We start from the raw sequence: 27,079 nt of genomic DNA on the forward strand, positions 1-27,079 counted from the left end.
AACGTTTAAGAGGGGGGTCTTTGGAAACCTGGGGAGGCCTGAGACCATGATGTCTGTGTGATTTGGACACGCCCACGACCTGGTGTTCTCTGGAGCAGCCAATGGAGACTTGAAGACCATCAAAGCCCACGATGGATCTGTGTTCACCATGTTCTCTTTAGAGAAGGTGAGATCTTTCATTTAATATATTTATAGTTTAATATTATAAGATCAATATCTTGTTTAACTTGATGTTTAAAGTAAACTTGCACTCTTGGGACCATTTGGCAACGCTGCTTCAACCCCTTAGCAACACCATTTTACTTAGCCATTATGTACGAGGCAAAGTGAGATACAGGTGCATCTCAAAGAATTGAGTATTATCAAAAAGTAATTCAGTTAAAAATGTGAAACTCATTATATAGATGTATTACACACAGTGATCTATTTTAAGCGTTCATTTCTTTTATTGTTGATGATTATGGCTTACAGACAATGAAAATCCAAAAATCTGTATCTCAGAAACTTGTAATATTATATTATATTATTATTATAAGTTTTCATTGGCTGTAAGCTTCATAATAATCAACAATAAAAGAAATAAACACTTAAAATAGATCACTCGGTGTGTAATACATCTATATAAAAAAAATATTTGTATTTCTATTGCTCTGTTCATCAAAAAAAATTGACAGTGTAACCAATAGTTTGTGTTCAAATTATGTAGTAAACGCAAAATTGACAAAAATGGAGATACTTGTTTTTCATTACACAGCTACGAGATGAGTAACATTTTGAATTACTGAAATAAAGTTTAAATAAACTTTTCAATGATATTCTATTTTTTGAGATGCACCTGTATTGTGAGGCATGAAAAGGTCAAGTAAGGTGGGGCAGTAAGTAAAGAGGTACAGTGAGATTAAAGAGGCAAAATAAGGTCAGGTGAGTTAGAACCATTTTTTCCCCGCAATACTTTCATCTGTAATGTAGAATTACCCAGATTTTATTGTAATGTAATTAATTGTTATTAAGTGCTGCCCTCTAGTGCCTCAGTTAGGTAATAAAAAAAGCAAATAATACTTCTTAGTTTAGAGCAGTGGTTCCCAACCTATGGGTCGCGACCCAACCTATGGGTCGCCGAAGATTCACGGAGGGTCGCGAATACCTCTTGATTTTGAGGGGTTTAATTTTAATACCATATATAGCCCATGTTGAATAAATGACAAAGTATTTAATTATAAAATTATTAAATAATTAAATATATACATAGAAGCAACAAAATTTAAGTGCTACATTAAACATTTATTCTGTTTTTGAACGAAGACTAATAGTTGTATAAGACGACGCTGCCGGTTTCGTCTATGGCAGAAGCATTTCTGCTTTCTGACTCTGGTCAGCAGGCAGTATGGCTTTCTATACGCGATGTCTTCAGGATTTAAAAAAATAACAATAAAATAATAATAAATATTCAGCACATCATTCAAGCTTCCACCGCAGCACCCAGGAGTATTATAGAGAAGAGCTTCAAGATCGAATCTGTGAATCTTCGCGCTGAATAACGCCGCGCACTGCAGCATTTCAGGCCGCTGGAGCTCCATACGATGTTATTATTATTATGTATTATTATTATAGTTATTATTATTCATTCCTCATGTAAAAAAAAAATAAAAACATTGTATGAAACTCCGCTGGTGGTGGGAAATGCTGCAGCATGTGGATGCCTATTGGTCTAATAATAAACGTTGTTTTTAATTTGTGTATTTTCTAATTCTCTCTTTTAAATAACATTTTTTAAAGTCTATTTTCTAATTCCCCCTTTCAAATAATATTTTTAGTTTTAAGTCTATTTTTTAAACCCCCCTTTCAAATAATGTTTTTCGTTTTAAGTGCATTTTATAATTCTCCCTTCCAAATAATATTTTTAGTTTTAAGTGCATTTTATAATTCTCCTTTTCAAATAATATTTTTAGTCTTAAGTGCATTTTCTAATTCTCCCTTCAAATAATATAATTCGTTTTATGTGTTTTTTTTATAATTCACCCTTTCAAATAATATATATTTTTTGTTTTAAGTGCATTTTATAATCCTCCCTTTCAAATAATGTTTTTAGTTTTAAGTGCATTTGAGCAGGCAATGTTATAATGAAGTTCATTTTAGGGTGAATTATTGAAATGTATTAAAGTAATAAATGTAAAAGACGCAAGTGTATATATTTTTTTTATTTGGGGGGGGTTGTTGGGGCTTGATATGTTGGGTCACCAAAGCTTACAATGGTAAAAATATGGGTCCCTGAAGAAAAAGGTTGGGAACCACTGGTTTAGAGTATATGTAGGATAATAACTGTGGGCCACACCTTTCTATTCATTTTGTGTAAATCATCCTGCATTATCTCATCCTGTAATTTTTCTTTTTTTTTTAATTATATATTTTTAGGAAAATGGGGCGGTCCTGGAAATAGACAAGAGTGGACCAATTACCCTGCTGGTTCAGGTATGTGAAGACGTTTTTATGTGCACACTTGCACACCTACATGCACTAAAAAATAATATCAATATATTAAAGTATCGCAATAGTATTTATATATTCAAAAACAAAGTATTAACTTTGAATTATTAGTTTGAATTGTTAGTGAATGTGTTTAAGCCCCACCCACTAGATCATTAGTAGTACAATAGCAACTCTTAAAATACTATAAATATGATGGTGATTTAAACAATAGCAGTATATAGCCTGGTTTAAATATATTAAATAGGTACCCCTGCATTGTGAGACATTTGTGATATGCATTTAGCATATCAGTGTCAATGTTATGTATTGTAGATTAATACTAAAGTCATCCAAACTATGAAGAAAAACAATTATGATATAGATTAATAATAATATAAAATTATGTATAATAATAATAATATAGAATTATGTACTAAACAGAAAAAGTGTTAAACAAACTAGAATATGTTTTATATTTGACATTTTTTAAAGTAGCACCTCTTACTTAGATCTCTGCTGGATTTTCTCAGTCAGTTTTATGAGGTAGAGTCACCTGGAATTCAGGCTTTCAGTTAACAGCTGTGCTGAACTCATCAAGAGTTAATTACTTGAATTTCTTGTCTCTTAATAAAGTGTTTGAGAGCATCAGTTAAAGTAAAGTAGTGAAGAGGTAGAGTTACAGGTATACAGTGAATAGTTCTTAAAGTTTTACTCAAATATTCACTAAACAAACTTGTTACTTGTTAGTTTAAGTTACTACATGATTCCTTATGCATTTCTTCAGTCTGAATCACTTCACTATTCATTTACTGGTGCTGTTTGTCCCCGTTACCATGTTGCATTAATGCTGTCCAGGAATCTTTAATTAACAAAAGATTTATTATCTTTCTTTCTATGAACAATAAAAAGATTTTTTGAACTGTACATAAACAATGTGCAGAAGGCACGCTTCATCTCTAAAGTATGACAAGCCAAAAATGTACAAAGACGACAACGTCATCCGACACATAGAAAATATTTAAGAGACTTAAGTTTAAAAGAAACAAAATGAAACAAAACACAAAAAAATAAAACCCTGATAAAAGGCAGATGAAATAAAATGTCAAATATTTGCTCTTGGATTATATTTTTTTCCCCCCATTTTTCAACAGTAGTATCAATTTCAGTCCAGTTTTCTGTAATTATTGTGTAATCATCAACGTTTTTGAGAACTAACTTGCATTTAATGACCATAAATTCTGGTTTGTGAAAATTAGTCTTCATAAAGAAAAAACTGAAAAGCTTCAGTTCTGAACTCAAAACGTAACCAACTAAAACTTCAGCTCATTCACTCTTTAAAAAAAAGCTGCTTTCGGAGGTTTAAAAAAAACTGTAGTAAAATACAAAAGGAACATATCCCTGCTGGAAAAAAAAAAACACAGCATGGCCAAATCAAGATGTTTTAGTTGGTAAAGTTGGTTGGCCAGATTAAGTTTTTAGAGTATGTTTTTGCTTGGGTTTGATGGTTTAGATGGTTCTACAAGCATATTCAACATGACCATCATGGGTAGGAATCACAGGGCGTCTCTCGTGACAATATTTTTTTCTCACAATACTATATGATTTATCTAAGATACTCAATATATCTTAAGACAAATTCTTTGCGATACTTCACAGCATCTGAAGAATCTGTTAGAATTTAAAGCATCTATTACTGAAGAGGATAAAATACTTTTAAATACCAAAGTAAATACCAAAAATTACCAATGTGTTGTTGTCAGCCAATATTCTTCACTGCAGGTTTATTAACCCTATTCATTTGATTATAGCGCCACTTTAACTCTAGTATGTCTAATTGCAGAGTTTAGAGCTCCTGTGCTTCAATAAAATATCAATATTTGACACCACATATCAAACTATATATTGCTATATCAGTATTATGTTGATATTGCGATATATCATATAGTTTTCGATGCATGGTGTCAAATATGGATATGTGCATTGAATCATAGGCGCTCTAAACTCCATAAGACTTGCCTCTCCAAGTAAGACTTACTAAAGTTACTGCTTAGTTAGTCCACATGGTGGCGCTATAATCAAATAAATAGGGTTAATAAACATGCGGTAAAGAATATTAGTACATCAATAAATTAATAATTCCTGGTATTTACTTATTTAGTAAATATTTAAATATTTACTTATCCTATTTAGTTACACCGAAGCAACTTAATCACAGTATCAAGACATTAGTGTTATCGTGAGATGGCCTGTGATTCACACCACTATTAACCAGCATTACTGATTTACAACTTTATTTATTTTGGTCCAGTTAACAAGTTGCGCTACCAGCATAGAACAGCGGCTCTCAAACTTTCTTAAACTTCTTTTAGTTGGATGGCCCCCTTTGAGGAGGACGGTAAGTGCCACTGTGGACCCCCCAAAACTCCTACTCTACATAGAGTAACAACAAAAAACTGCAGCCTTTTTTTTTAATGATCAAGCAGTACTTTTATAAAATGTGGCCAAATCAGAAAATGCTAAAAGGTAAAAACTTATAACAATATATACAACCCAAATTGTTCTTCTGCCCTCTTAGCACCTCATTCTGACCCCCTCTGTCCCGTTTGAGAACCGCTGGTACAGAGTATAGAATATTTGTAATAATTTTTACCTGGGTAACCATCATTTCAACCACCTTGACCATCAAAAGACCAAGCAAAAAAGAGCTCTTGAAGCAAAAGCTCTTCAGGTCTTGAGCTGGATTTTTATCAGCAGGGATATCGGTTCAGTGGCATTTAGTGGATGGATCTGTAAGGATAAGTATGGAAGTCACGAGTGTCCCTCTCTGGAGTCTCTTGAGTCTCTCGAGTCTTTCCTGTGTTTTTCATGATCAGAGTCTCGTCTGCGTTTGTCCCGGTCCTTGTCTCGGTCTCTATCCCGCTCCTTGTCCCGCTCTTTGTCCTTGGTGTAATGATGGCTGCTGTGATGCCTCTCTTTCCTCCTCTCCTCATGCCGGTCATCTCGCGAGTGCCGGCTTTTGTGCCTGTTTCTGCTCCGGCTCCTGCTTCGACTCCGGCTCCTGCTGCGGCTTCGACTCCTCGCTCTGTGTTTCTCTCGCTCGTGGTGCCGACTCGACTTGTGCCGGTGCCTTCCGTAGTGGTCTCGATCGTCCTTCTTAAAGGTATCTTCTGATCTACGAGACTGCCGGTCCCACAGCTCGTCGTAGTTTGGTTCTACACCCTTACTGTCCTTCTTAGGAGGCAAGGCGGAATCGGGGAACCTTGCGGTGGCGAAGGACAGTGGAGGCCCAGCGACTGTCTCTGGCATGGGCTGTGGAAAGCAAGCCTGGGGAGGAACCGGCGGAGACCATGGAGGTTCTGCGTGGGGAAATGGAATCATCGAAGGGGGTGGTCCAGGTGGGAAGCTGAAGGGGGCAGGAACTTGCGGATGCAGAGGTAAGAAGGGTGCTGGACTTGACTGAAGAGGTGGGAAGTTGGGCACTGGTGCAGGAGGATGGGGAGGATGGTACGCATGGTCTGGTGCTCCGGCATGATAAGGCGAGGGAGGGTACGTAGAAGGGGGTGGTGGGCCGTGACTTGCAGTGTTGAAAGCGCTTGAACTTAGAAGACGTGGCCTTGATGGCTTGGTACCTTCGTTTTTGCTTAAAGAGGAGATCGAGGAGATCGTGGAGATGGCCTGGATGTCTTCCACAGCTTTGAACTCTGGTAATGGCTTTGAAGAAGGTGCTGACTTGGTCATAGGTGGAACAGACACAGACTGGATGGAAGTAGACTGTGCCACGTCTGCACTTGTCTGAACTATCGTGTTGGATTGCATCACATCATCAGGTTCGGACTTGCTAGCACTTTTCAAAATGCCGGAAATGGCTGGCTTCAAAGATTTACTTGGACTCCAAATGTCTTCATTGTCAGGTACATCTTCAGTGCCATTATTAACAGACTCTTTTGGTGCAGTAGATATGGAAGATGTCGAGGCTATCGAGGAAAGTAAGTTTATTTCTTGACTTGATCCTTCATTGTTGGTACCGCTCTTCGTTTCAGTGCTGCTAGGTTCAATCTTAGGCTGAGCGGCGGCAAAGCTGGCGAGGAAAGCCTCTGTAGAAACATCTCCAGGCTTATCCTTCAGAGATAATAAAGATAAAACTTCACTTGTAGCTCCACTTTCTTTCTCTTTCCCTTGTGAGCTCATCTCCCCAGTCGAACTGCAAGGCTCCGGTTGCTCTTGCATCTTGACAGGTTTCGGCTCTTTCTTCTTGATTACAAACCGATCCAGTCTGGGGGTGGTGGGCGTTTTGGGAGTGACGCTTCCTGAAGAGGAAGAGGTACCTCCTGAAGAAGTGGCGCCTCCTGAAGAGGCACCATCAGTGGCAAGAGGTTGACTGATGATGCCATCAGTTGTGTTCCTTGCATCATCACCTGCAGGCACGTTCTTCTCAGACGTGGGTTTTGTTAGCACACCAGGGAGGAACCGCAACGACGACACGTTGTTCTCGCTGTCCTCCCCCTCCACCGGTTCCTCAGCGTGGGATTTGATAAGGCTCGCAGTGTCTTTCTTGGGTAGACGACCCAGAGTGCTAACAAAGTTTCTGTCTTCGTCTTGAGGCAAGACAGAAGTTTTCTGGATAAGGTCGACTTGCGGTTTGGTCTCCATGGCAAAAGTTGGAGCTTCACTAACTTCGCTTGGGAGGATAACCCCAAAGTCCCTTTTCGGTCTCTGACGAATGATTAGGCCAAGCAGGAGGTTTGGACGGTAGGTTTCCAAACCTGTTAGAACAGAAAACATGTTTAAACTTTGTCTTTCAGCCTATTTTTACTGAAAATCTAAGCTAAATAAACGCACATGCCACTGATATGCCAAACGCCATTAAACATTTAATGATAGCAACCAGCAGACAATTCTAGCCAGATACCAATAGTCTGATACCCACTGTGCTGTCCACTGTGGATGGTAATGATTTCTGTGAATCAGGGAATGTTAAAGACCAGCACAACTTTGGAAATAAACCACTATCAAGCTTTGCTCCAATTCCTATAATTCTTGTGTCCTTGCCATGAGCATTTTGGCCAGTCACAAGCTAACACCTCAATTTACACATAATTGGGAAAAACTTTTGACATGTAAAGGAATTTACATGTCAAACGTTATAGGACAGCAGTATGTTAATTGGTCTAACAATTAACATACTGCTGTCCTATAACGTTTGACAAGTAAATTCCTTTTGCTTGACAAAGTGTCACCATGCGATTATCAACTATTTAACTTTTATTAATCAATTAGAACCAAGAAAGTTTGGCTAAGATCACATTACGAACCTCAGTAATCAATTCCCATTTTTTGCTCAGATTGTATTAAGCCATGTTGACAGTTTACAGTTATAAATATAATAAACTTGCCAATAGACTGAAAGCAGCAATGGTAATGTGAACATAGCCTTCGATAAACCAATGCATGACTTACCAGGGCCGTCAAACGGGACAATCTGATGAGGGATCTTCTCAGTTGATCCAAGTGGGATGAGATACATGTCTTTGACCTGTTTGCGATTGTTGGCGATGACGCCATATCGTCTGCGGCTGCTGAAATAGGCGTACAGCAAAGTGTACGATATTTCGTCTTCTTCTGTGTCGGGCGTGAAGCGAACCACACAGATTTCCTGAGAAATAAAAAGAAACTTTCAACAAAGATCATGACAAGGAGACGAAAAGAGACCTAAGTAACAGACAATACATTATATATATTTCTTTATAAAACAAATATGATAACTCTCCAAAAGGCTGGAGATGACAGGTTAGCTTCCAATCTACAAGAGACACTGTCTAACAAACCTATTTTTCTCCCCTCTGCCTATTTTTCTAACAGATTGTTCGAGAAGACACCCAGCAGTTTCTACGGATAGATCTCCAGTGGTTGAGAGATCCCATTGCTAAAAAGGCCCAGATGATGCAAGAACATTTTATCCTTTTTTGGTGCTCTTTTCTCTATTTGAGTAAAATAAATCTTCCCCTGCAGGGTTTGTCCGTTACCTGTTTTTTCTCTCATCAGTTGGTGTCCTAGCACCCTCTAATGTCACTTAACTATAACATAATATACAATGAATGTAGTTATATTAATATATTATGACCTTCTTAAAATTAGGAAAAGAAAAATCACTAGTCTTCACGTATAGTAATCTAGCTAAGCCACCTATTTCACCTTAAATGGTACAGCAGCTATTACTCTAGCTGTTGTATGATTTAAGGTGGAACGGAAAATTTTACAAGAAGCTAAGTTAATACAGCTAAGTAAACTGTAGCTCCTTATCTAATCAAGAAATTACAAGTGGGTTATAAAGAACTGCCACATTTTGAAGACACACCTTCCCAATATATTTTTCCTGCATAGTTAAAGTGATCCAGAACATTAAGAAACACATAAGGAATCATGTAGTAACTTATAAGTGTTAAACAAACCAAAATACTCTGAAGCATTTAGGGTCTTATCTGGAGAGCTGTTTGTTTCTGAAGCTGGTAATTCTGACCTGATGAGAGCCAGTTTAATCATAACGTTTTGATGGCGACAATTTTTTTTAGACCGAAGTATCTTCAAGTGTAAAGTATTTTTTACATTACTCAAATATTCACTATTCACTGTATACCTGTAACTCTACCTCTTCACTACTTTACTTTAACTGATGCTCTCAAACACTTTATTAAGAGACAAGAAGTTCAAGTAATTACATTACATTACATTACATTACATTTGGCAGATGCTTTTGTCCAAAGCGACTTACAATAGTCAAGTACAATGTAAAATAAGTTTAAAGGTAAAACATCTTTGGATAGGGATAAAAGGAGGTCAAAGGGGAATAATAGGATAGAGGAGTGAAGGAGGGGAAGAAGGAAATGAGGTTAGAAGTAGTTAGTGTGTTAGAGGTGTTAGGAGAGTAAGTGCTCTTTGAAGAGCTCTGTCTTCAGGAGTTTATTAAAGATAGTGAGAGATTCTCCTGATCTGGTAGTAGAAGGTAGTTAGTTAGAGGTGTTAGGAGAGTAAGTGCTCTTTGAAGAGCTCTGTCTTCAGGAGTTTATTAAAGATAGTGAGAGATTCTCCTGATCTGGTAGTGGAAGGTAGTTTGTTCCACCATTGGGGAACTCTGTATGAACTCTTGATGAGTTCAGCACAGCTGTTAACTGAAAGCCTGAATTCCAGGAGACTCTACCTCGTAAAGCTGACTGAGAAAATCCAGCAGAGATCTAAGAAAGAGGAGCTACTTTGAATAATTAAACATATAAAACATATTCTGGTTTGTTTAACACTTTGTTTTTTTGTCTACTAAATAATTCCACATGTTGTTTTTCATAGTTTGAATGAGTTTAGTATTCATCTACAACGCAGAACATTTTAAAATAATGAAAAACCCTGCTAAATTGAAGGGGGAGGAATTTGTCTAGGTGTTAAAAAAAACAGATAATTTCTTACTAATTCCACATGTTGTTTTTCATAGTTTGAATGAGTTTAGTATTCATCTACAACGCAGAACATTTTAAAATAATGAAAAACCCTGCTAAATTGAAGGGGGAGGAATTTGTCTAGGTGTTAAAAAAAACAGATAATTTCTTACCTTTGTTCCAGAGGCACGAATTTTCTCAACGTAGTCCCAGACTATCTGCGGAGAGATCCTTCCACCAACCTGGATGCTGTCCGGCAGGTCCTGTAACAGTCATAAACAGATAAATTAGTGTCCTTTTTTTTTTTTTTTTTTTACTGACATTAAAGATAAAAAAAAAAAATTACCTCAGTCAGGTGGTCCAAAGTCCCAGAAACAGGGTAAGCCTTTGTAAGGAAGCGGGCTACAGCAGGCATGTCTACGTTTCCATTCCATAAACTGTGTAAATTAGAGAGGAATGCAGCCGTGTCTTCTTTACTGCTCACACTTTCCGACCTGTAATGAGAGTTAATGTTAATCACAGCCTCCCCTTCATTAATTTCCCTGTTAATGTAATTAAGTTAGAGCATCAAGTGTTGTAATTGTGTCAGTCTCAGATAAGTACCCTTGTTTTGGTATATTCACTTTTAAACACAGGAGAGGGCCCACAGTGTTGGATATTAAGGCTGTGTGTTGGCTAGAATCGGGTGATATTGTAATATACTGTAATATACATTTGCATTCAATCAGAAAAGTGGGATCTAACGACAGAGTACAACACTGCTATCTAATATGTGGGGTTTAAACACAACATAGAATAAACCACTTCTGACACCAATCTTTACACAAAATCTAGGACTCTACTAATTTTGTGGGATGTTTCAGTAGTCCTTCCTTCATTCACCTAAATATTACAAGGTTTTCAACAGAAACAGCCTAGACTACTCAAATATGACTTAATTTGACCTGTAAATATTAACATAGAATATATTTATATAATAATTAATATAATTATATAATTAATATAATATTTTGCTTGTATAAAAACATCTCAGGAGTCGATAATTTTTTAAGCTAAAAACAAAATGCAATAATTTTGCATTAAATCATTTATATTGATTAGATCAATATACTTTTCTCTAACACTCCAAAACCAGCAGAAGCCACTAAATGCGGCATTTAAACACTGAAAATATGTGTAATAAGCTGATGTACAGTAAATACTGCTGTTGTCTTAACCCCTTATCTGGTGTGTTTACATTCAGTTAAAAGAGAGAAAGCACTGTTCATCATTACCGTGACTCGTAAGCAGGGAAGATGCTGGAGTTGAGCAGGCCTTCCTCCATAGCTCTCAGGGACAGGTCATCCACCAGCGCTGAGGGAGCTATAGCAGGAGATATGGGCGTGGCCTGCTGATTATCGCCTTCTGTAGCCGTGGACTGCCTCCTAATGACCGTCGTGGCCACTTTCACTACCTTAGTGGTGGCCTCCTCCACGGGTGGAGCCATTCGGCCTAGAAAAAAAAAATTCTGCCTTTATTTTTACAATTTAAAACCAATACTGGTAAAATGGTACAAAGTGTAAATATAGCCTCTTTCACACATGCACCGTAACACCAACTCTTGTCTAAACCATGAAAAACAGTGGGTTCCTGTAATGGGCAGAACTTTGTGTTGGCAGGAATTTGCCAATACCACATGTATGAGGATACAGGGGTTACAATTTATTGTATCGCAAAATAGTATAATACTTTAAAGAAATTGATATATAAATGCAATTTGGACATGGGCGATTCCAAATCTATTTTATAGTTTTAGTTGTGTTTTTTTTCTACCTTTTTATTTAATTATTTTTACCGACTGACCTTTTTCCTTATCGCATATGTTTAGTCCTTTTATTAATTTCATTTTCTGTTTCACCTTTTGGCCTTTTATATTTTTATTTTTTTCATTTATCCTTTTATTTTTGTAAGTTTTACCATTTGGACTTTTACCTTTGTATTCATTCTATTTAATTTGTCATTTTATTTATTTTCTGTTTCACCTTTTTATTTATTTTAACATTGTAATCTTAGTGTTATTTTTAGCTACTTAAATGTTATTTTTATTTCAAGTAATTTCTCTTTATTTGACTGCTTTAAATTTTGGCCTGTACAATTATGCTTTTATTTTGAATTATTTTATTTCTTCTTAATTAAATATTTTTGCTTTTGCCATTTAGTTTTTATTGTTCTGATTATGAAGTTTCTTATTTTAGCTTAACCTGATTAAATACTTGATATTAATACATCTTTACAATATTATCTATAGCAGCTAAAGCACTTTATTTAATACATCTCAACTACTTTTAATTACAATATATTATCTACTGTTTCACTCTTCATTGTACAGTTTTTTAAACATTGTTTTAATAAATGTCAAACAAATGCTGCTTATTGTTGTCCTTGTATTATTATTATTATTATTATTATTATTATTATTATTATTGTTATTATTTTAGATAAGCCACTCTGAAAACCCATGCCTGTGTGTATAATACATATAATACAAATCATTCATACAATCAAGTGTATAGCTTTTCTGTTATCATTATATACTTTACTAACAGCATAATACTTTACATTTATTTTTATAAACGAATCAATCACAAATCAGCCACAACATTAAAACCAGCCCTGTATACACATTACACGTATGATTGATCATACCATTATAACCACCTGCTTGTTTTCTTGTAGCTGGTTTTAATATTGTGGCTGAAGCTTGCCTTGAACCAATACCCAAACAACATTAAGATTAATCCTATTAATCATTAATTCCTATTAATCATTCGATTAATAAAATTAACTATGCTTTTTTTCAAATAAGAGTAAAAGAATAGAGTAAAATAATACAAATACTTTACAGAATTTTTCTTACTTTTTTATGAACTTAAAACAATGGGACCTAAAGACAGTACAGCACTGCCATCTAGTGGGCAGGGTTTAAACACAACACTAAATGAACCATTTCTGACATCAATGTTTTACTAATCTAAACTAGCAAACTGATATATGATACTGATGCTACTACTCTATATGTGTGAAAGGGCAGCTTTGTAAAATACGTAAAATGTATATTTAAAATTAATCTTACCTGTGCAGATCTTGCAGTGAAGATCAAACAGATGGGACTTGTGCAGGCTGGTTGTATCTTTAACTTTTTTGGGACTTTCCACCTTTGAGTCTGGAGCCTTTTCCTCAGGAACCTCAGGTGTTTTAGGGACTGGAGGATCCGACTGCAGGGAGATCAGATCAGCCCTTTTACTATTTTTACTTACAGAGAAAATATCAAAATGTATCTTATATACAAATTGTGAATGCCTTCTACTGTATCTTACCACAGGCTCTATGGCTTCAGGGGCTTTCGCAGGTTCCTGGTTCTCGATTTCGATCTCCCCTTTATGTGTGATTTTGGTAACGGGTCGCCTCTCCACTTCTCGCTGTTCTTTCTCGATCATTTCAATCGTCTGCAAACAGAAATAATAAAGAACCTTTAAAAGTATTCAAAAGTATTCATACCCTTTGAACTTCAAACTTCAAATTTTGTCATCTTACAACTTGAAAACAAAACTTTAATTATTTAATTGAGATTTTAACTAACAGACTTGGTGATATTTGGTTTCCAAAATTGTAATCAAACAAAAATCAGAAAAGTGTGACATCCAAAAGTATTCAGCCCTCTTTATTCTAACCCCTAAATATAACACACTGCAATCAATTAATCATAAGTCTAAACTAAATTAGTTAATACTGTAAATCCAGCTGTGTGTAATTTAGTCTCAGTATAAATACAGCTGTTCTGTGAAGACCTCAGTGGTTAGTTTGTTTGTTTGTTTGTTTGAGAACACTAGTGAACAAACAGCTTTATGAAGACCAAGCAACTCAACAGACAGGTCAGAGATAAAGTTGTAGAGAACAAGTTTAAACCAGGGTTTGGCTATAAAAACATATCCCAAGCTTTGAGCATCTCAAAAAGCACTGTTTCTCAATCCATCATCCACAAATTAACCCAAAAAAGTATTTTACAACTCTTTCTACAAACATATCAAGACATGGCAATGGCCCACCCAAACTGACAGATCCAGCAAGGAGAGCCAAGAGGCCTATGGTCTCACTCTGGAGGAGCAGCAGAGATCCACAGCTCAGGTGGAAGAATCTGGGAGTAACTATAAGTCTTGCACCTCTCAAATCTGGCCTTTATGGAAGAGTGGAACAGCAAACATGACCTAAATGCAAAGTGCTATGTGTGGCACAAAAGTAACAATGCTCATCACCCTGAACACACCATCCCCACTGTGAAACATGGTGGTGGCAGCATCATGCATCATGACAGAGTTGGTAAGCTGGTCAGAATTGATGTGAAGACGGATGGAGATAAATACAGGAAATTCTTAAAGAAAACCTGGTGGAGGCTGTAAAAGCCTTAAGACCTTCCGGCAAGACGATGACCCTGAACATACAGCCAGAGCTACAGTAGATTATGGATGGTTTAGATCACAGAATATTCATGTGTTAGAATGGCCCACTCAAAGTCCTAAAAGACCTAAATCCCACTGATCTTCCGTGGAGAGACATGAAAACTGCTGCTTACAGAGGCTCTCCATCCAACCTGACTGAGCTTTAGCTGTTTTATAAAGAAGAACGGTGTAAAAATCTCAGTCTCTAGATGATGAAAGCTGGTAGAGACCAAGCCCAAAATACCTGCAGCTATAATGGCAGCGAATGGTTGCTCTACTAAGTATGGATATATGGGGCTGAATACTTTTGCAAGTCACTGTATATAGGCCACAACTTTGAGCTACTTACATGTCTGTTTTCCCTTTGTCTCCAGGCAGCCAGTTCCTTGGAGGCCAGTTCTTCAGCACTCATACGAACCAGATCTCTAGGAGAAACTTCCCCCTTGAGAACTCGCTTGAACAACACCTGGAAGAGTTTAAAAGAATTTGTAATTAATCTTCATCACAAAATATTGTAAAATTACATCAAAAATGATATTTAACATAAGCTTAATACAGTTCAGAGAGTTCTTAACCTGGGGTCACGACTAAGCATCGACATCGCAATGTGTGCATGCGCAATAGTTACATCTCAGGATTTTTTTTTCTCCTGCCCCGCCCATAAACCCATACATCACATTATTATTTTTTTTTTTAGCATTTCTTTTTAGCATTTTTTAAATTTGAGCTGAGGCTGGAGTCTGGAGTTTAGTTACCCATTAAACTGATGTTATAGATGCATTACAGAAGAATAAAAGTTGAATAAAAGTACTTACATTATTCTTTGTATCTTTGAGGTTGAAGGTCAAGCTTCGGTATTTGTTCTTGTACTTGCTATCGACCCCTTGGAAGAGGGCGAAGAGCTCCTTTTCAGTCCTTTTAGCGAGCTCAGCTGGCTTCTCTGTCGAAATCTTCAAGTCTGATTCCTTCAGCCTTGGAGCAAGTCAACAGAAATAAGTTAAGTCAACCGTGTGATACAGTTTAAATAAGCAAATAAAAAGCTAAGAGAAAGTTACAGATTCAGTATTTTCACAGATGAAGCAGATTTATTTTAAGGATATTTATTGGGTGGGGTGTTAAATACAACCCGATGTTTAGTACAGTGATATTTGCAAATGTGCTATTTTAAGTGGTAGGATTTATAATATATATTATATATTTTTTTATATTTCACCCTCCTGTTACTTCTTCTATTACATCTTTTTTGCTACTAAATACTGAGGAGAGGATGGCAAGATTTTTATTTTTTATTTTTGCAATACACGCAAAGAAAATAAACATATAGCTCTGGAAAAAAAAAAGAGATTACTTCAGTTTCTGAATCAGTTTCTCTGATTTTGCTATTTATAGGTTTATGTTTGAGTAAAATAAACATTGTTGTTTTATTCTATAAACTACAGACAACATTTCTCCCAAATAAAAATGTGTCATTTAGAGCATTTGTTTGCAAAGTTTATATTCATAAAGTTTTAAGAGTTCAGAAATCAATATTTGGTGGAATAATCCTGATTTTTAATCACAGTTTTCATGCATCTTGGCATCATGTTCTCCTCCACCAGTCTTACACACTGCTTTTGGATAACTTTATGCCAGTTCGTGTGTAATCTTGTGATGATCCATCTTCCTCTTGATTTTATTCCAGAGGATTTTAATTTGGTGAAATCAAAGAAACTCGTAATTTTTAAGTGGTCTCTCATTTTTTCCCCAGAGCTGCATGTATAACAAAACGTGTAATTGCAATAATTTACTAGGCGAAATACTTCATTTTGGGAAAGATTTCAGATAAGTGAAAAGCCTAAGTCATTTCTTACCTTTTCAGGAGAATCTCCTCCAGCGAGTCCCGGACGCTCCTCCTGATCTGTCCTGTGGACGGTTTCTTTAAGTTTGCAGGAGAAACTTTAGCCTTCTTGACCTCGTGCTTCACATTCGACCCTGACCAAAACATAAAAACACACAGTTTAGTGAACCTCACACAAGGTCAGACTAGTTTAGAGTCTCCTGCAAGTAAAATTACTTTCTTACCACTTTTTGGTGCAGAATCTGAAGACGGTCTTCTTTCCCCTGAATCCTGGATCAAAATCAGAGAACAGTTACACTTCTGAGAGTCGTCACACAGAAACACATAGATAATCACATAACCAATCAAACAAACAGGCTCATTTAGGCTAAATGTTAAATACAGAAACGGATATGGATGGACTCTGTATGTGTTTACATTCTTTTAAAGCCTACAGGTAAAAGGGCTGTACTATAAATCATATTTTTAGCTTTACAGTAAATATGAGACTCTGAACTGCCCTCTATTTGACGGGCACTATGCCTGTCACATTAACCAACTTTTAGGAAAGTACCGTATTTTTGAACTATAATCCCTTAAAATCACTTAATTTTTCCCAAAAATCCGTCAGAGCTCCTTATAATCCGGTGCTCCTTATGTATGAATTTTATCAGTCAGGTATTAAGGAGCAGTAAAGCCACTCTGCTGAAGCACAGCATTATCATTAGCCGCGAACCACTATTTCGCCATTCAGAGGAGAGTATTAATCGGCCTGTAGCCTGCTGCTGGAGCAGCATTAGCATGGTAGGCCGCTAATGCTAATGCTCTAGCCTTAGTGCTGGAGAAATTTGGGAATCTATACCCAAATAAACAGTTTTCAGGAGAGAAATCTGTGTAGATTAACATCCAGCACTCGTTTGATTTTTAAAAGAAAGTCTTTTTTTATTACAGTTTTGTTCACTTAGCTTAGTTTTACTTAACTTAGGAACCTAACATCCATGCTAGCATAAAGGCAGTATGCTGGGTGGTAAGTATGGTGTTGCTAAATGACAGCTATGGTATTCCAGAAAGTTGCTATGATGTTACTATGATGTTGGGTGGTTGGCAGTCTCTATGATATTCCAGGTTATTGCTATGAGGCTGCCAAGAGGTTGCTAGGTGGTAGCTAAGAGAGTGCTATAGCGTTGCTGGGTGGTTGCTAGGGTATTGCCAAACAATTGGAAGATCAGTAATACTCATAATTTGTTATATCGAGACCATTTAAAATAAAAAGAATACAGAAGCCATAAATAATTTCTAGCAGTTGAAGACTCGCTTACCTTGCGGAAGGGGCGGATCCCACCTGTGGTGACTGACGGTTCGGTTCCCGGTTTCTGTTTTGGGTTCGATGTGTTCTCCGGGGTTTCTGCTGCCGGTGTTTCGTTCTTCTCGTCTTCCTCAGCGCAGCACTTCAGACAGACGTATTCCTGATCATCCTTCTCCATCTGCTGCACCTTCGCCAGGTCCAGACCCACGCACTCACCGTGGAACCAGTCGTCACAGCGCCCGCAGCCCACCATGAACCTGAACATTCATATCAAACAGTTAATGTACCAATATTTACATGTAAACTAATAAATAGTAGCTAAATTAGTAGCTAATTGGGCACTATAGCATTTTATTACGGCATTTTATGTGGTTGGTAGGGCTCTTGCTAGGCCTGTTACAATAACTACATAACCAACTTATCGTTCAATAAATGGACATGACCTCAATCATTTTAATAATCGTGATATCGCCCCTTTGTGTTTGCACTTACAAAATGCACTTACATATATTGTGACTGTGGGCGTGGCTACATCTTTATTAGAAAATATGCCCTAACAACACCCAAAATAAACTTAAAAAAAAAAAAAAAAAAAAAAAAAAAACATAATAAGAGCCCAGTGTGGCTCTAGTTGCTTAACTTCAATGTCTTAGGTTCATGTTGCCTCAGCCTTCAATTCACCATCAGCGTAATCTCACGAGTGAAGGCTGAGGCAGGGTCTTTATGACAGTTCAACGTGTGCCAGCTTGGACAGACCGGGGCTGCACGTCAAGCTGTGGGGCAGACACATTATTCACCTGCACCCGCACTTTGCAATGTACATATAGTACACACTGAAGAACCTACTATAACCTACTTTGCTTCAAGACGAAACTTTTCAGGTTTCAAAATGCGTTTTAATAGGTGTGTAAACAGGAATGGAAATTTTATTGTCGTTAAAATGGTTAATTAATTTGTTACAATCTCTAAATGCCAAATTAGTGGTCTAAAAATGCCAACAATATTGTTTAATCGCAATAATTTCCCAAAAAATTATCGTGACAGGCCTAGGTCTTGCTAAGTGATGTTTTTTTTTTCCCATAAGAACAAACGTACCTGTTGTTGTGTGGTTTCTTGCACAGCCCGCACTGTTTACTCGAATCCCACGTGGTTTCGTTTTCAGAAGCAGGTGCAGGATCGCCCTCTGCTGGCCCCTTCTTTACCGCGGGAGCGTTATCAGGGATGAAAAGTTCGGGTTCATCGATAGAGACGCTCCTGCTGTTCCTGCTCCTCTGTCTCTGCTGGATCTTGTCCGGTTTCTTGACCTTAAGCTTGTCGTGGTCGTCCTCCAATGAGCCGTCCTTCGCAGGCTGGCTTGGTTTGATTGCTGTCGGGGAAGGTAGTGGGTTTTGATGGGTTGGTTTCTTCACAGAGTGAGGAGATTTGTTTGCTACCGGCTTGGTTGCGGGGTTGGAATCGGAGGACGGTTTTCGGGTTAACATAGGGGAGGCTGGAACGGTGGGGTTGGAGTTTTGTTTCGTAGGACTGACCTGCACTTTTGGAAGCTTTGAGGCTGGTTTGGGTGTGAGGGAAACGGATGATCGTTTGAGCCCGGCGTTGGCGGTTTTGGTGTTTTTGACGTTTTGCAGATTTTCTTCTGTAGCTTTTGGAGATTTTTGGACCTTTTTATCTGGTGGTTTGAGATGTTTGGACCCTTTTTGTAATGTACCGGGTTTAGTAAGGTGCGTCTGCTTGTTTTTGGTCATAGAAGGTGCTTGCTTGGGTTTTAGCAGCTTTCTGGGAGAGGGTTTCGTTGTTGCGTCTCCACTTTTATTGATTTTATTCGATAATTTAGCGACACTTGCCGACTTGACATCATTTTCTTTTTCCCCGTTCTTTGTGGCGACTTTCGCTTCTGTTGCCTCTGTTGAGTTAGGCTTAAAAGGTAGAGCACCGTTGGTGTCTTGAACTTCGTTTGGATTCACATACGGACCAAAGTCCATAGGCATATCACTATCTACGTTTTCTACACTTTCTTCATTATCTACATTATCCACATTCTCTCCAACGCTAACCTCTTCAACGACCTCCGGTGCTGATTGCACACTTAAAGCCTGGTTCTGACCCAAGTTGAACTCAATACCTTCAGCAGTCAATGTTCCAGCATCACCCTGGATGCTCAAAGCTTGGAGAGCCTCGGCGTTAAACGACCCGGACATGTGCGAAGGTCCAGGCAGCAGTTCGATTTTGTAGCCTCCCACGGTTACCGTTAACCGCCTCAACACCACCATGGGACTCATGGATGAGTCGACCTCATTGACGCTAAATCTCTGATTGAGCAAGGCCTCCCGTTTCTCTGCGTTGGCGTCGTCCACTGGCGAGTTGCCGGTGGACGCCTGCTCTTCTTCATGCTGTTCTGCTGCTTTCCTGCCAGATCTTCTGGTCAATCGTGCTGCAACTGAAACTCCTCTAAATGGACCCACACCCCTCGTCATCCCACTTCTACCTCGTCCTCTGGTCCCTGAGAAGGTTTCGAAAAAAGACATTTCTCTGTTAATTTAGAATTTTTTTTTTTCGGCTATAACGCATACTTGATATCCTTGAATTTTTAAAAATCAAAAAAGTGTTCATTATGATGTGGTGCACCCTATGTATAAATTTTACCAGTCAGGTATTAAGGAGCAGTAAAGCCACTCTGGTAAACTAAAGCATTGTAAAAGAGTTTCAGTGATGTTTCTCCAGCACTAAGGCTGGAGCAGTATTAGCATTAGCTGCTAACCATAGTGCTAGCTCTTTCGCTTCCCCATTAGAAGGGAAACATGACGAGACCTTTGTTCCTTACTAGTGTCACTTAAAATGCGCCGTATAATCCAGTGTGCCTTATGTATGAAAATAGACGTTCATTGATAGTGTGCCTTATAGTCAATAAAATTTAAGTTGGCTTCTGGTTAGTGGTGTGTCATATTGTATCATACATGATAATATTGTCTAATTTTTACAATTATATACATGTATAAAAAAAATGTGGTAATATTCCTGCTTTGAAAGCAGCCGATTAAAGCTTTGGATGGGAAAGCTTTAAGGGTATTTTAATGTCGCATTGTCATTTTATACAAAATCAGAGATTTTTCTATTGAATGTTTAAAATGATTATAACATAAAAAATGGTCTTGGAATAATAATCAAATGAAATAACGTGTTCCTGTATAGTTTTAATATAGTCTTCAATACTAAATTAAAACACACTGAATGAGAAGAGTTGTTGTTTTTTTAATATAGTGTAAAAAGGTGAATAAAGTGAATCTGCTGACTGGTGTACCTGTTTGTTTCCTCTGTACGGGAGGAGCTCCTTTCCTCCGGCCCCGGGGGAAGCTGGACTGAGCCTCGTCCTCGGGAGCAGAAGCCTGGCTGATGTCTGGAGAGTTCATTTCATGGCCTGAAACTGCAGAAGCAGAAAGTTAGGAAAGTTACTAAGAGTTAAGAGTGTTCAATCTTTAAACTTAAAAATATGATATATCCATTTAAAAGTAGCGCACAAAATATATGGCAACCAAAAAAACACTATTTATTATGTTTCAGTTATTTAAAGCAATTCCGTTCATTGCTGGTGTGTCCGCTGAGATTTAAATGCTGAAAGAAGTGGGAATTTACTGACCTTTAATGAACGTATGTACTAATATCCCCAACATTTTTGAATGTTATGAACGATATTATACTCTAAAATATGGTGCCATATCACCCACCCATAATGATCACATCAGGATTCTACTTTTTTTTTTTTTACTGTTTTAAGCAAAATAATAATTTACACTGTTCTCAATTCCTATTATATATCTACTAGATACAGATTATATCTGTCCAGTATCATTTATTTTACTTTAATCCTGGATATATGGAGATATTTGGAGTGCATTATTATTAATATTAGTTTAATGACATTCAGGATCATTGACTTCTATTACAAATCTGATAAAATTCTTGTTTTTCTTCTAAATCTTAGTTAGGGGTGTGCCATATCATATTGTATGCAATAAAAAAAATGTAATTTTCATTTTGTTGTAGTAGTGTATTCTTGATTTTTTTTTTTTACTTTAGTGTTTTGTCATATCGCCAACAGTATTGTTATCAGGAAAATACCATGAAATACCGTGATATTATTTTAGGGCTACAATCGCACACCCTTAGATCGAATGATACGCGTATTTTAGAACATCGTATAAGCACACTAGGAGGTGATCTGACTCAGGTGCACATTAAATCAGCGTTATATACAGTACTGAGTCTCACCTGTGGATCCGGGGAGCTGGAAATTGGGATCATCCTGTTCTAAAAGGTGGAACTGGGTGCTGGCAGAACCGAACATGGGATCTTTGTCACTGAGCATGTTCTTCAGCGAGTCTTCAGGCAGGTTGTGACCGGCTGTAAACTCATCACTCGCTTCACATTCCAGGTTCTGTCCCAGCAGCAACGAGTCCTCCAACTGGTCACTGGGAATTAAATGGTTAAACGTTCCAACTATATCCATGAATGCTTCCACTGTGATGGTTACTCTGGAAAAAAAAGAGGAGAAAAGAATAGATTAAAGTCTGATTAAAGTTTAGATAATCGCAGACATTTCATTTAAAAATATATAAAACAATCTAAAATAAGCTTTATGTAAACTTTAGGGCTGCAACGATTAGTCAGCGTAATCAACAAAATTGACTTTAAAAAACTGTCTATGCAAAAATTCAAGAGAGGGGAAGAGTCACACAGTGAGAGTGACAAATCCTGAGCATCCTGATTGGCCTCTCCTCATGCTTAGTTGGCCAATGAGGTTTTAGTGTGGGTGGGACTTGAAGAGCGATAGAGCGAAGACCCATATACAGTGTAAAAGCAGCGCTGTGTGCATTAAAACACAATCAAACAATCAAACCTAACTCCACATAAAACTCTACAGTCTGTCTTTACTAGTTCTGTACAGTTTAAACTCTGAGTTCTATAATACCTGTGGTTAAAGTTAAATTACTGCAGAGAGCTGCTGAGGAGACTTTCAACAGGATTCACTCCTTCATTAACATAAAATAACTACCATTAGTTAAACTAACGTTAGCTGAATAAGTGTTAGAGAGATCAATTTTAAGCTCCTAATAGTCTTTTTCTGCACTTATTGCTTAGCTGCACAATTTTTGTAATTCTTCAATCTGAGCTGCAGCACAGAACTTTCAATACCGGGGTGAGCAATTAAAAAATAAATAAATAAATAAATATTACAATATTTTGACACAATGCAACAGTAGCAGCAGACTTTAAAAGCTGCTGTTTTGGGATAAAGGTATTTTAAAAGGATCGTTATTTAACTTTTTTGCAGTTTTATTTTTTATAATAATAATAATAATAATAATTCTAATATTTTAACAACTTTTTTTTTGCTATTGCTAAAAGTAACTGGAGCAGTTTAAATATATGCAAAGTTGCCATTTGCTTCAATTTCTGTTTAATTCCATTTATTTTCTATTGCATTAAACAGAAAATGTGATGAAAAAAAAAACAATAAAATTGATTTAATAGGGCCCTAGTGAAATTACTATTAGCCACTATTTTTTATAAAAGAAATGTATTTTTAAATGTATTTATTATTAAGAATACTCAAAACACATTTAAATAAATGCTTGTTTATGGGAATGGGCTCTTCTTCCCTCTACATAAACACAACATAATACTCAAGCCAGCAAAAATGATGGATGACAATTACGATGCTAAATTAATATACTGTGCAGCCGTAATCCAAAATCAACTTCTACACAGTGGAGTACAACAGTTTAACTGAAACATACCTAAACAACCTATTACAAGCTGTTTAACTGTACTCAACTACATTTAAAGTAATACAACGGTGGTTTTAACAGGTTAACATTAAAATCACTTTTAAATATTTTAACATAACTTACAACCAGTTCTATTAAAATAATCAAAAGGAGGGAAACACATATCTTTACTTCACAACAGCAAGAGCAAAGAATCAAGCTAACTAATCAATAACTCACAATTGTCTTTACTGACCTTCAACCTGAGAGATTAGCACTAGATATTAGTTTACCATTACTTTTTGACCATATATAGTCCCACAAATAACTGCAATAAACACCACTATTGTCACCAAAAGACTATTTTGTTTAACTGCTATTTAGATCATATAAAATCTGGACTAGCATGCTAGTAGACAGCTTTTTAGAGGAGTGCAATAGTAATCGTTAAGCAAGCCTCCAAACAATTAATGTTGCCATAAAAACACTCCCATAAAAATGTGTTGAAATTGTGTATTTCAACCTTTTCTTCCAAAATTTCTAACTTCTCTGAAAGTTCTACTTTTCAAGCTGCAAATTTGGCACAATAAAAAAACTAATAGTATACTTCATAAACTAATACTAATTTAAGTTTTTTGTAAAAATCATCATACATTTTTTCCCATAGATTGGTTCAAAATAGGAATGCAGCTACTTACAGAGAGACTATAGACCCCAGTATTAATGTATAACTTTCAAACTAAAACAAATAAATAGAAAATTAGCTTAAAATCTGTGAAATTTTAAAGTAACAACGTTGGCCAATTGTAGTATCAATTTAAAAGAAAAAAATCTTAAGAACTGTTGCTTTTATAATTCTGCTACATAATGCTTAAACAAAAATACAACAATAAAACACCACAAATAATACCATAGCAACCACCTGTGCAACCCACAGCTGTACCACAGTAACACATTAGTAATAAACATCTATAAATCACAACAACCAAAAAGCCAATCACTCTGAACACTTTTAAATCAAATGTTATGAGACTTCAACACTTAAGTATGACAATAAAATGTTGCAACACCTTAGCAACCACCTAGCAACAAAGGTTTACAGACCTTTTTAAGTTACTGACATAATAGTAACAGCATAATAATGCAGTTACAACCTTTTAAAGCATAACAAACTTTTCATTTATAAGAACACCCAGTTTTATCAAGTTCTATCAGTTATGTATTCAGGCAAAGGTTTTTAGACTAATTGGACAAAATTATTACCATAAAACATACAAACATCTTAGCAACAACTGTAGCATGAAGTTCATTAGTAACACAAAACTATACCATAACAAAACCTTAGTAACCGACACCTACGACACAGCAACACTGGAGAAACTGCACCAACCTTCTGATTGTCATTTAAAGACCATTATTTGTCACTAACACAGTAACAGCAGCATAATAATGCAGCTACACCCTCTGAAAGTGTATTGAACTTAACTTAGTTAATAGAAATATAAATGTTTAATTGTGAGACATTTAAACAAATTAAACAAAAATCCCCACATAAAACCTCAAACAAACCCTTGTGTAATAATACATTTTAATACAGCCATAAATAAAACACCAACATAAAACTCCACTTATAAACATTAATAAAACCCCAACAAACCCCGAAATAAAACCACTACATATACCCCAAATAAAGCTATAACTCCTCATACAAAACTCAACCAAACTCTGCATAACGCACATATAAATCAATAAAACCTTCATAAAACCACAACATAAACATAAATAACACTAATTACCTTTAATAAAGACCCACATAAAAACACCAATTAACTGTTAAAACAATAATGCATCTTAATAAAAAACAAATAAAAACACTACATAAATCCAAATAAAAACACTAATTAGCCTTAATAAAATCCAAAATAAAACCACTACATAAAACTCGAAATACTTTTAATAAAACCCCACATCAAAAAACATCAATAAACCCCAAATAAAACAGTAATTACCTATAATAAACAAACAAACAAAAAACTATACATAAAACCCTAATTGCTTTTAACCCTATAAAAACCTTACAAAACGCCCCACAAAACACCAATTACCCCATTTTAATTTATATGAAACACAAATTACCCTTAACAAATCCCTAAATAAAAACCCCAACATAAAGTCTTAATAAAACACTATTTACTTTTAATAAAATCCCTACATATCCCCCCAAAAAAACAAACATTAATTACCTATATACCACCAATAAACACCCACATAAAAGCAAATAAAACACTAATGTGTCCTTAGAGAACCACCAACAAATCCCTAAATTAAACCCCAACTAATAATAAACCACTATGAGATAAAATGTAAATGTCATTTTATTTTATGCATTTAATGACACGTAACTTCTATGTTTAACCTTAAATAAATAAATTAATATAAAAGAATAAATGCATTAATACATCAGAGTAATTGAGCATGCTGCGGTTAGTTTACTAACGTTAGTTTAGTCATTAGTTCAGTTAGCCAGGCCTGTCTGTTGCTAGCTAGCCAAATGCTACAAACATGAAGCTCCTAGCTAAGCTTTAAACATTTACAACAAGTGAAATAAACGTTATAAACACACAGCACCAGTTTATAACATTATAAGACGTGTCCACACCACATAGCACTGACAATGCTGCACAGAAATGCGCTAAAATAGCAATAATTAGCTAATAAACTAACTATCTAATAGATAGCAGTATCATTAGTTATGCTAAGCTAAACTATGCTAAGCTAAGCTAGGTCAATCTCTAGGCCTAGTTAACGTTACAGTGCTCGGCTAGCTAATACCCGCACACCTGCATTAATATCTCATTTAAACCGTTTAACTCACATTACACCTCGAAGTTAAGCTTCACAGAATAAGACAACACTCAGCTGCTTCAGCCCGCAGCCCGAGAAACGCGTTAAACCCCGCAGTTTGTGCGGTAAACCCGCGGTAAGGAGCTGTAAACGCCAACAGGCCGTGTGACACTCAGCCCCGTGTTTGTGCGGCCATGAGAAATCCAGCAGCCGTTCCCGCCCACCACGCGGGCCGGACCGCACCAAACGGAACCACCACCGAGCCCCAGCACCGACCCGAGCCCCGCTGCCCTCACCTTACTGCCCAAAAGCATCGTCCGCCGGCGGTGTGGTTGTGTGTCCGGCCCCGGTCCGCTCAGTACCGCAGTGCATGGCCTGGAGCTGAGGATTAGACCCGCTCCGCTCCCACTCTCCGCTACCACCGCCGCCGCTCCGCCACGCTGCAGCGCCCGCTCCCACCGCCAGGGGCCGCCGCAGCGCAGCACGGGCAGGACACACAACCTGAGAGCACAGAATATTTAATTAGTGAAAAAAATAATAAATCTTTCATAAAACTAAAGTAAACCCCTAACGAAACCTCAGTAAAAGCCCAAGTAAAACTTTAATACAACTACAATACGAGACCAAATTAAACTTCAAAATAAAACTCTTGTAAAACTCCAATAAAAGCCCAAATAAAGGTTTAATAAAACAACAAGTCCAAATAAAACTTTAATAAAACTCCTAAAAACAGCCAAAATAAAACATTTAATAAAAAAACAAAATAGAATTTTAATAAACATACAATTCAAGCCCAAATAAAACTTCAATAAAACTCAAATTACAACAGTAATAAAACTCAAATTACAACAGTAATAAAACTCCAATAAACACCAAATAAAACTTTAATAAAACTCCAATAAATACCCAAATAAAACGTTAATGAAACTCCAATAAACCCAAAATAAAACTTAAATAAAGGCCTAAATAAAACTTAAATAAAG

At 36.6% G+C, this 27,079-nt stretch overlaps 1 protein-coding gene and 1 long non-coding RNA gene across 2 annotated transcripts; one reads left to right on the forward strand and one right to left on the reverse strand.

Moving 5' to 3' along the window:
- Positions 1 to 10,205, forward strand: LOC111196643 (uncharacterized). Its single transcript, XR_002652192.2, has 3 exons — positions 1 to 166; positions 2,413 to 2,469; positions 8,326 to 10,205. It is a non-coding gene; the product is annotated as an uncharacterized LOC111196643 (long non-coding RNA).
- phf3 (PHD finger protein 3) lies at positions 3,327 to 26,559 on the reverse strand. The gene is made up of 16 exons (XM_022685981.2): positions 26,393 to 26,559; positions 21,754 to 22,016; positions 20,786 to 20,908; positions 18,583 to 19,987; positions 17,501 to 17,744; positions 16,427 to 16,472; positions 16,216 to 16,336; positions 15,181 to 15,337; positions 14,715 to 14,831; positions 13,247 to 13,375; positions 13,003 to 13,144; positions 11,165 to 11,381; positions 10,237 to 10,384; positions 10,064 to 10,153; positions 7,924 to 8,119; positions 3,327 to 7,229 (listed from the first exon to the last, which is right to left on the reverse strand). Exons 2-16 carry the CDS (start codon positions 21,989 to 21,991, stop codon positions 5,275 to 5,277), a joined length of 5,328 nt encoding a protein of 1,775 aa, XP_022541702.2. The 5' UTR covers positions 21,992 to 22,016; positions 26,393 to 26,559; the 3' UTR covers positions 3,327 to 5,274.
- Positions 26,560 to 27,079: the final 520 nt, after the last annotated feature.

This window comes from Astyanax mexicanus, chromosome 25 (genome assembly GCF_023375975.1).
Source record: "Astyanax mexicanus isolate ESR-SI-001 chromosome 25, AstMex3_surface, whole genome shotgun sequence".
Classification (NCBI taxonomy): domain Eukaryota; kingdom Metazoa; phylum Chordata; class Actinopteri; order Characiformes; family Acestrorhamphidae; genus Astyanax; species Astyanax mexicanus.

What these genes read in the sequence shown, in the direction of transcription:
- phf3 (XM_022685981.2), bottom strand. Translation starts at nt 21,991, where the DNA reads ATGGATATAGTTGGAACGTTTAACCATTTAATTCCCAGTGACCAGTTG. An exon ending in TCAAAGATACAAAGAATAAT is followed by an intron (nt 14,832 to 15,180) that starts GTAAGTACTTTT and finishes AAACTCTTCCAG; the next exon opens with GTGTTGTTCAAGCGAGTTCT. An exon ending in GACAAAGGGAAAACAGACAT is followed by an intron (nt 13,376 to 14,714) that starts GTAAGTAGCTCA and finishes TTCTGTTTGCAG; the next exon opens with ACGATTGAAATGATCGAGAA.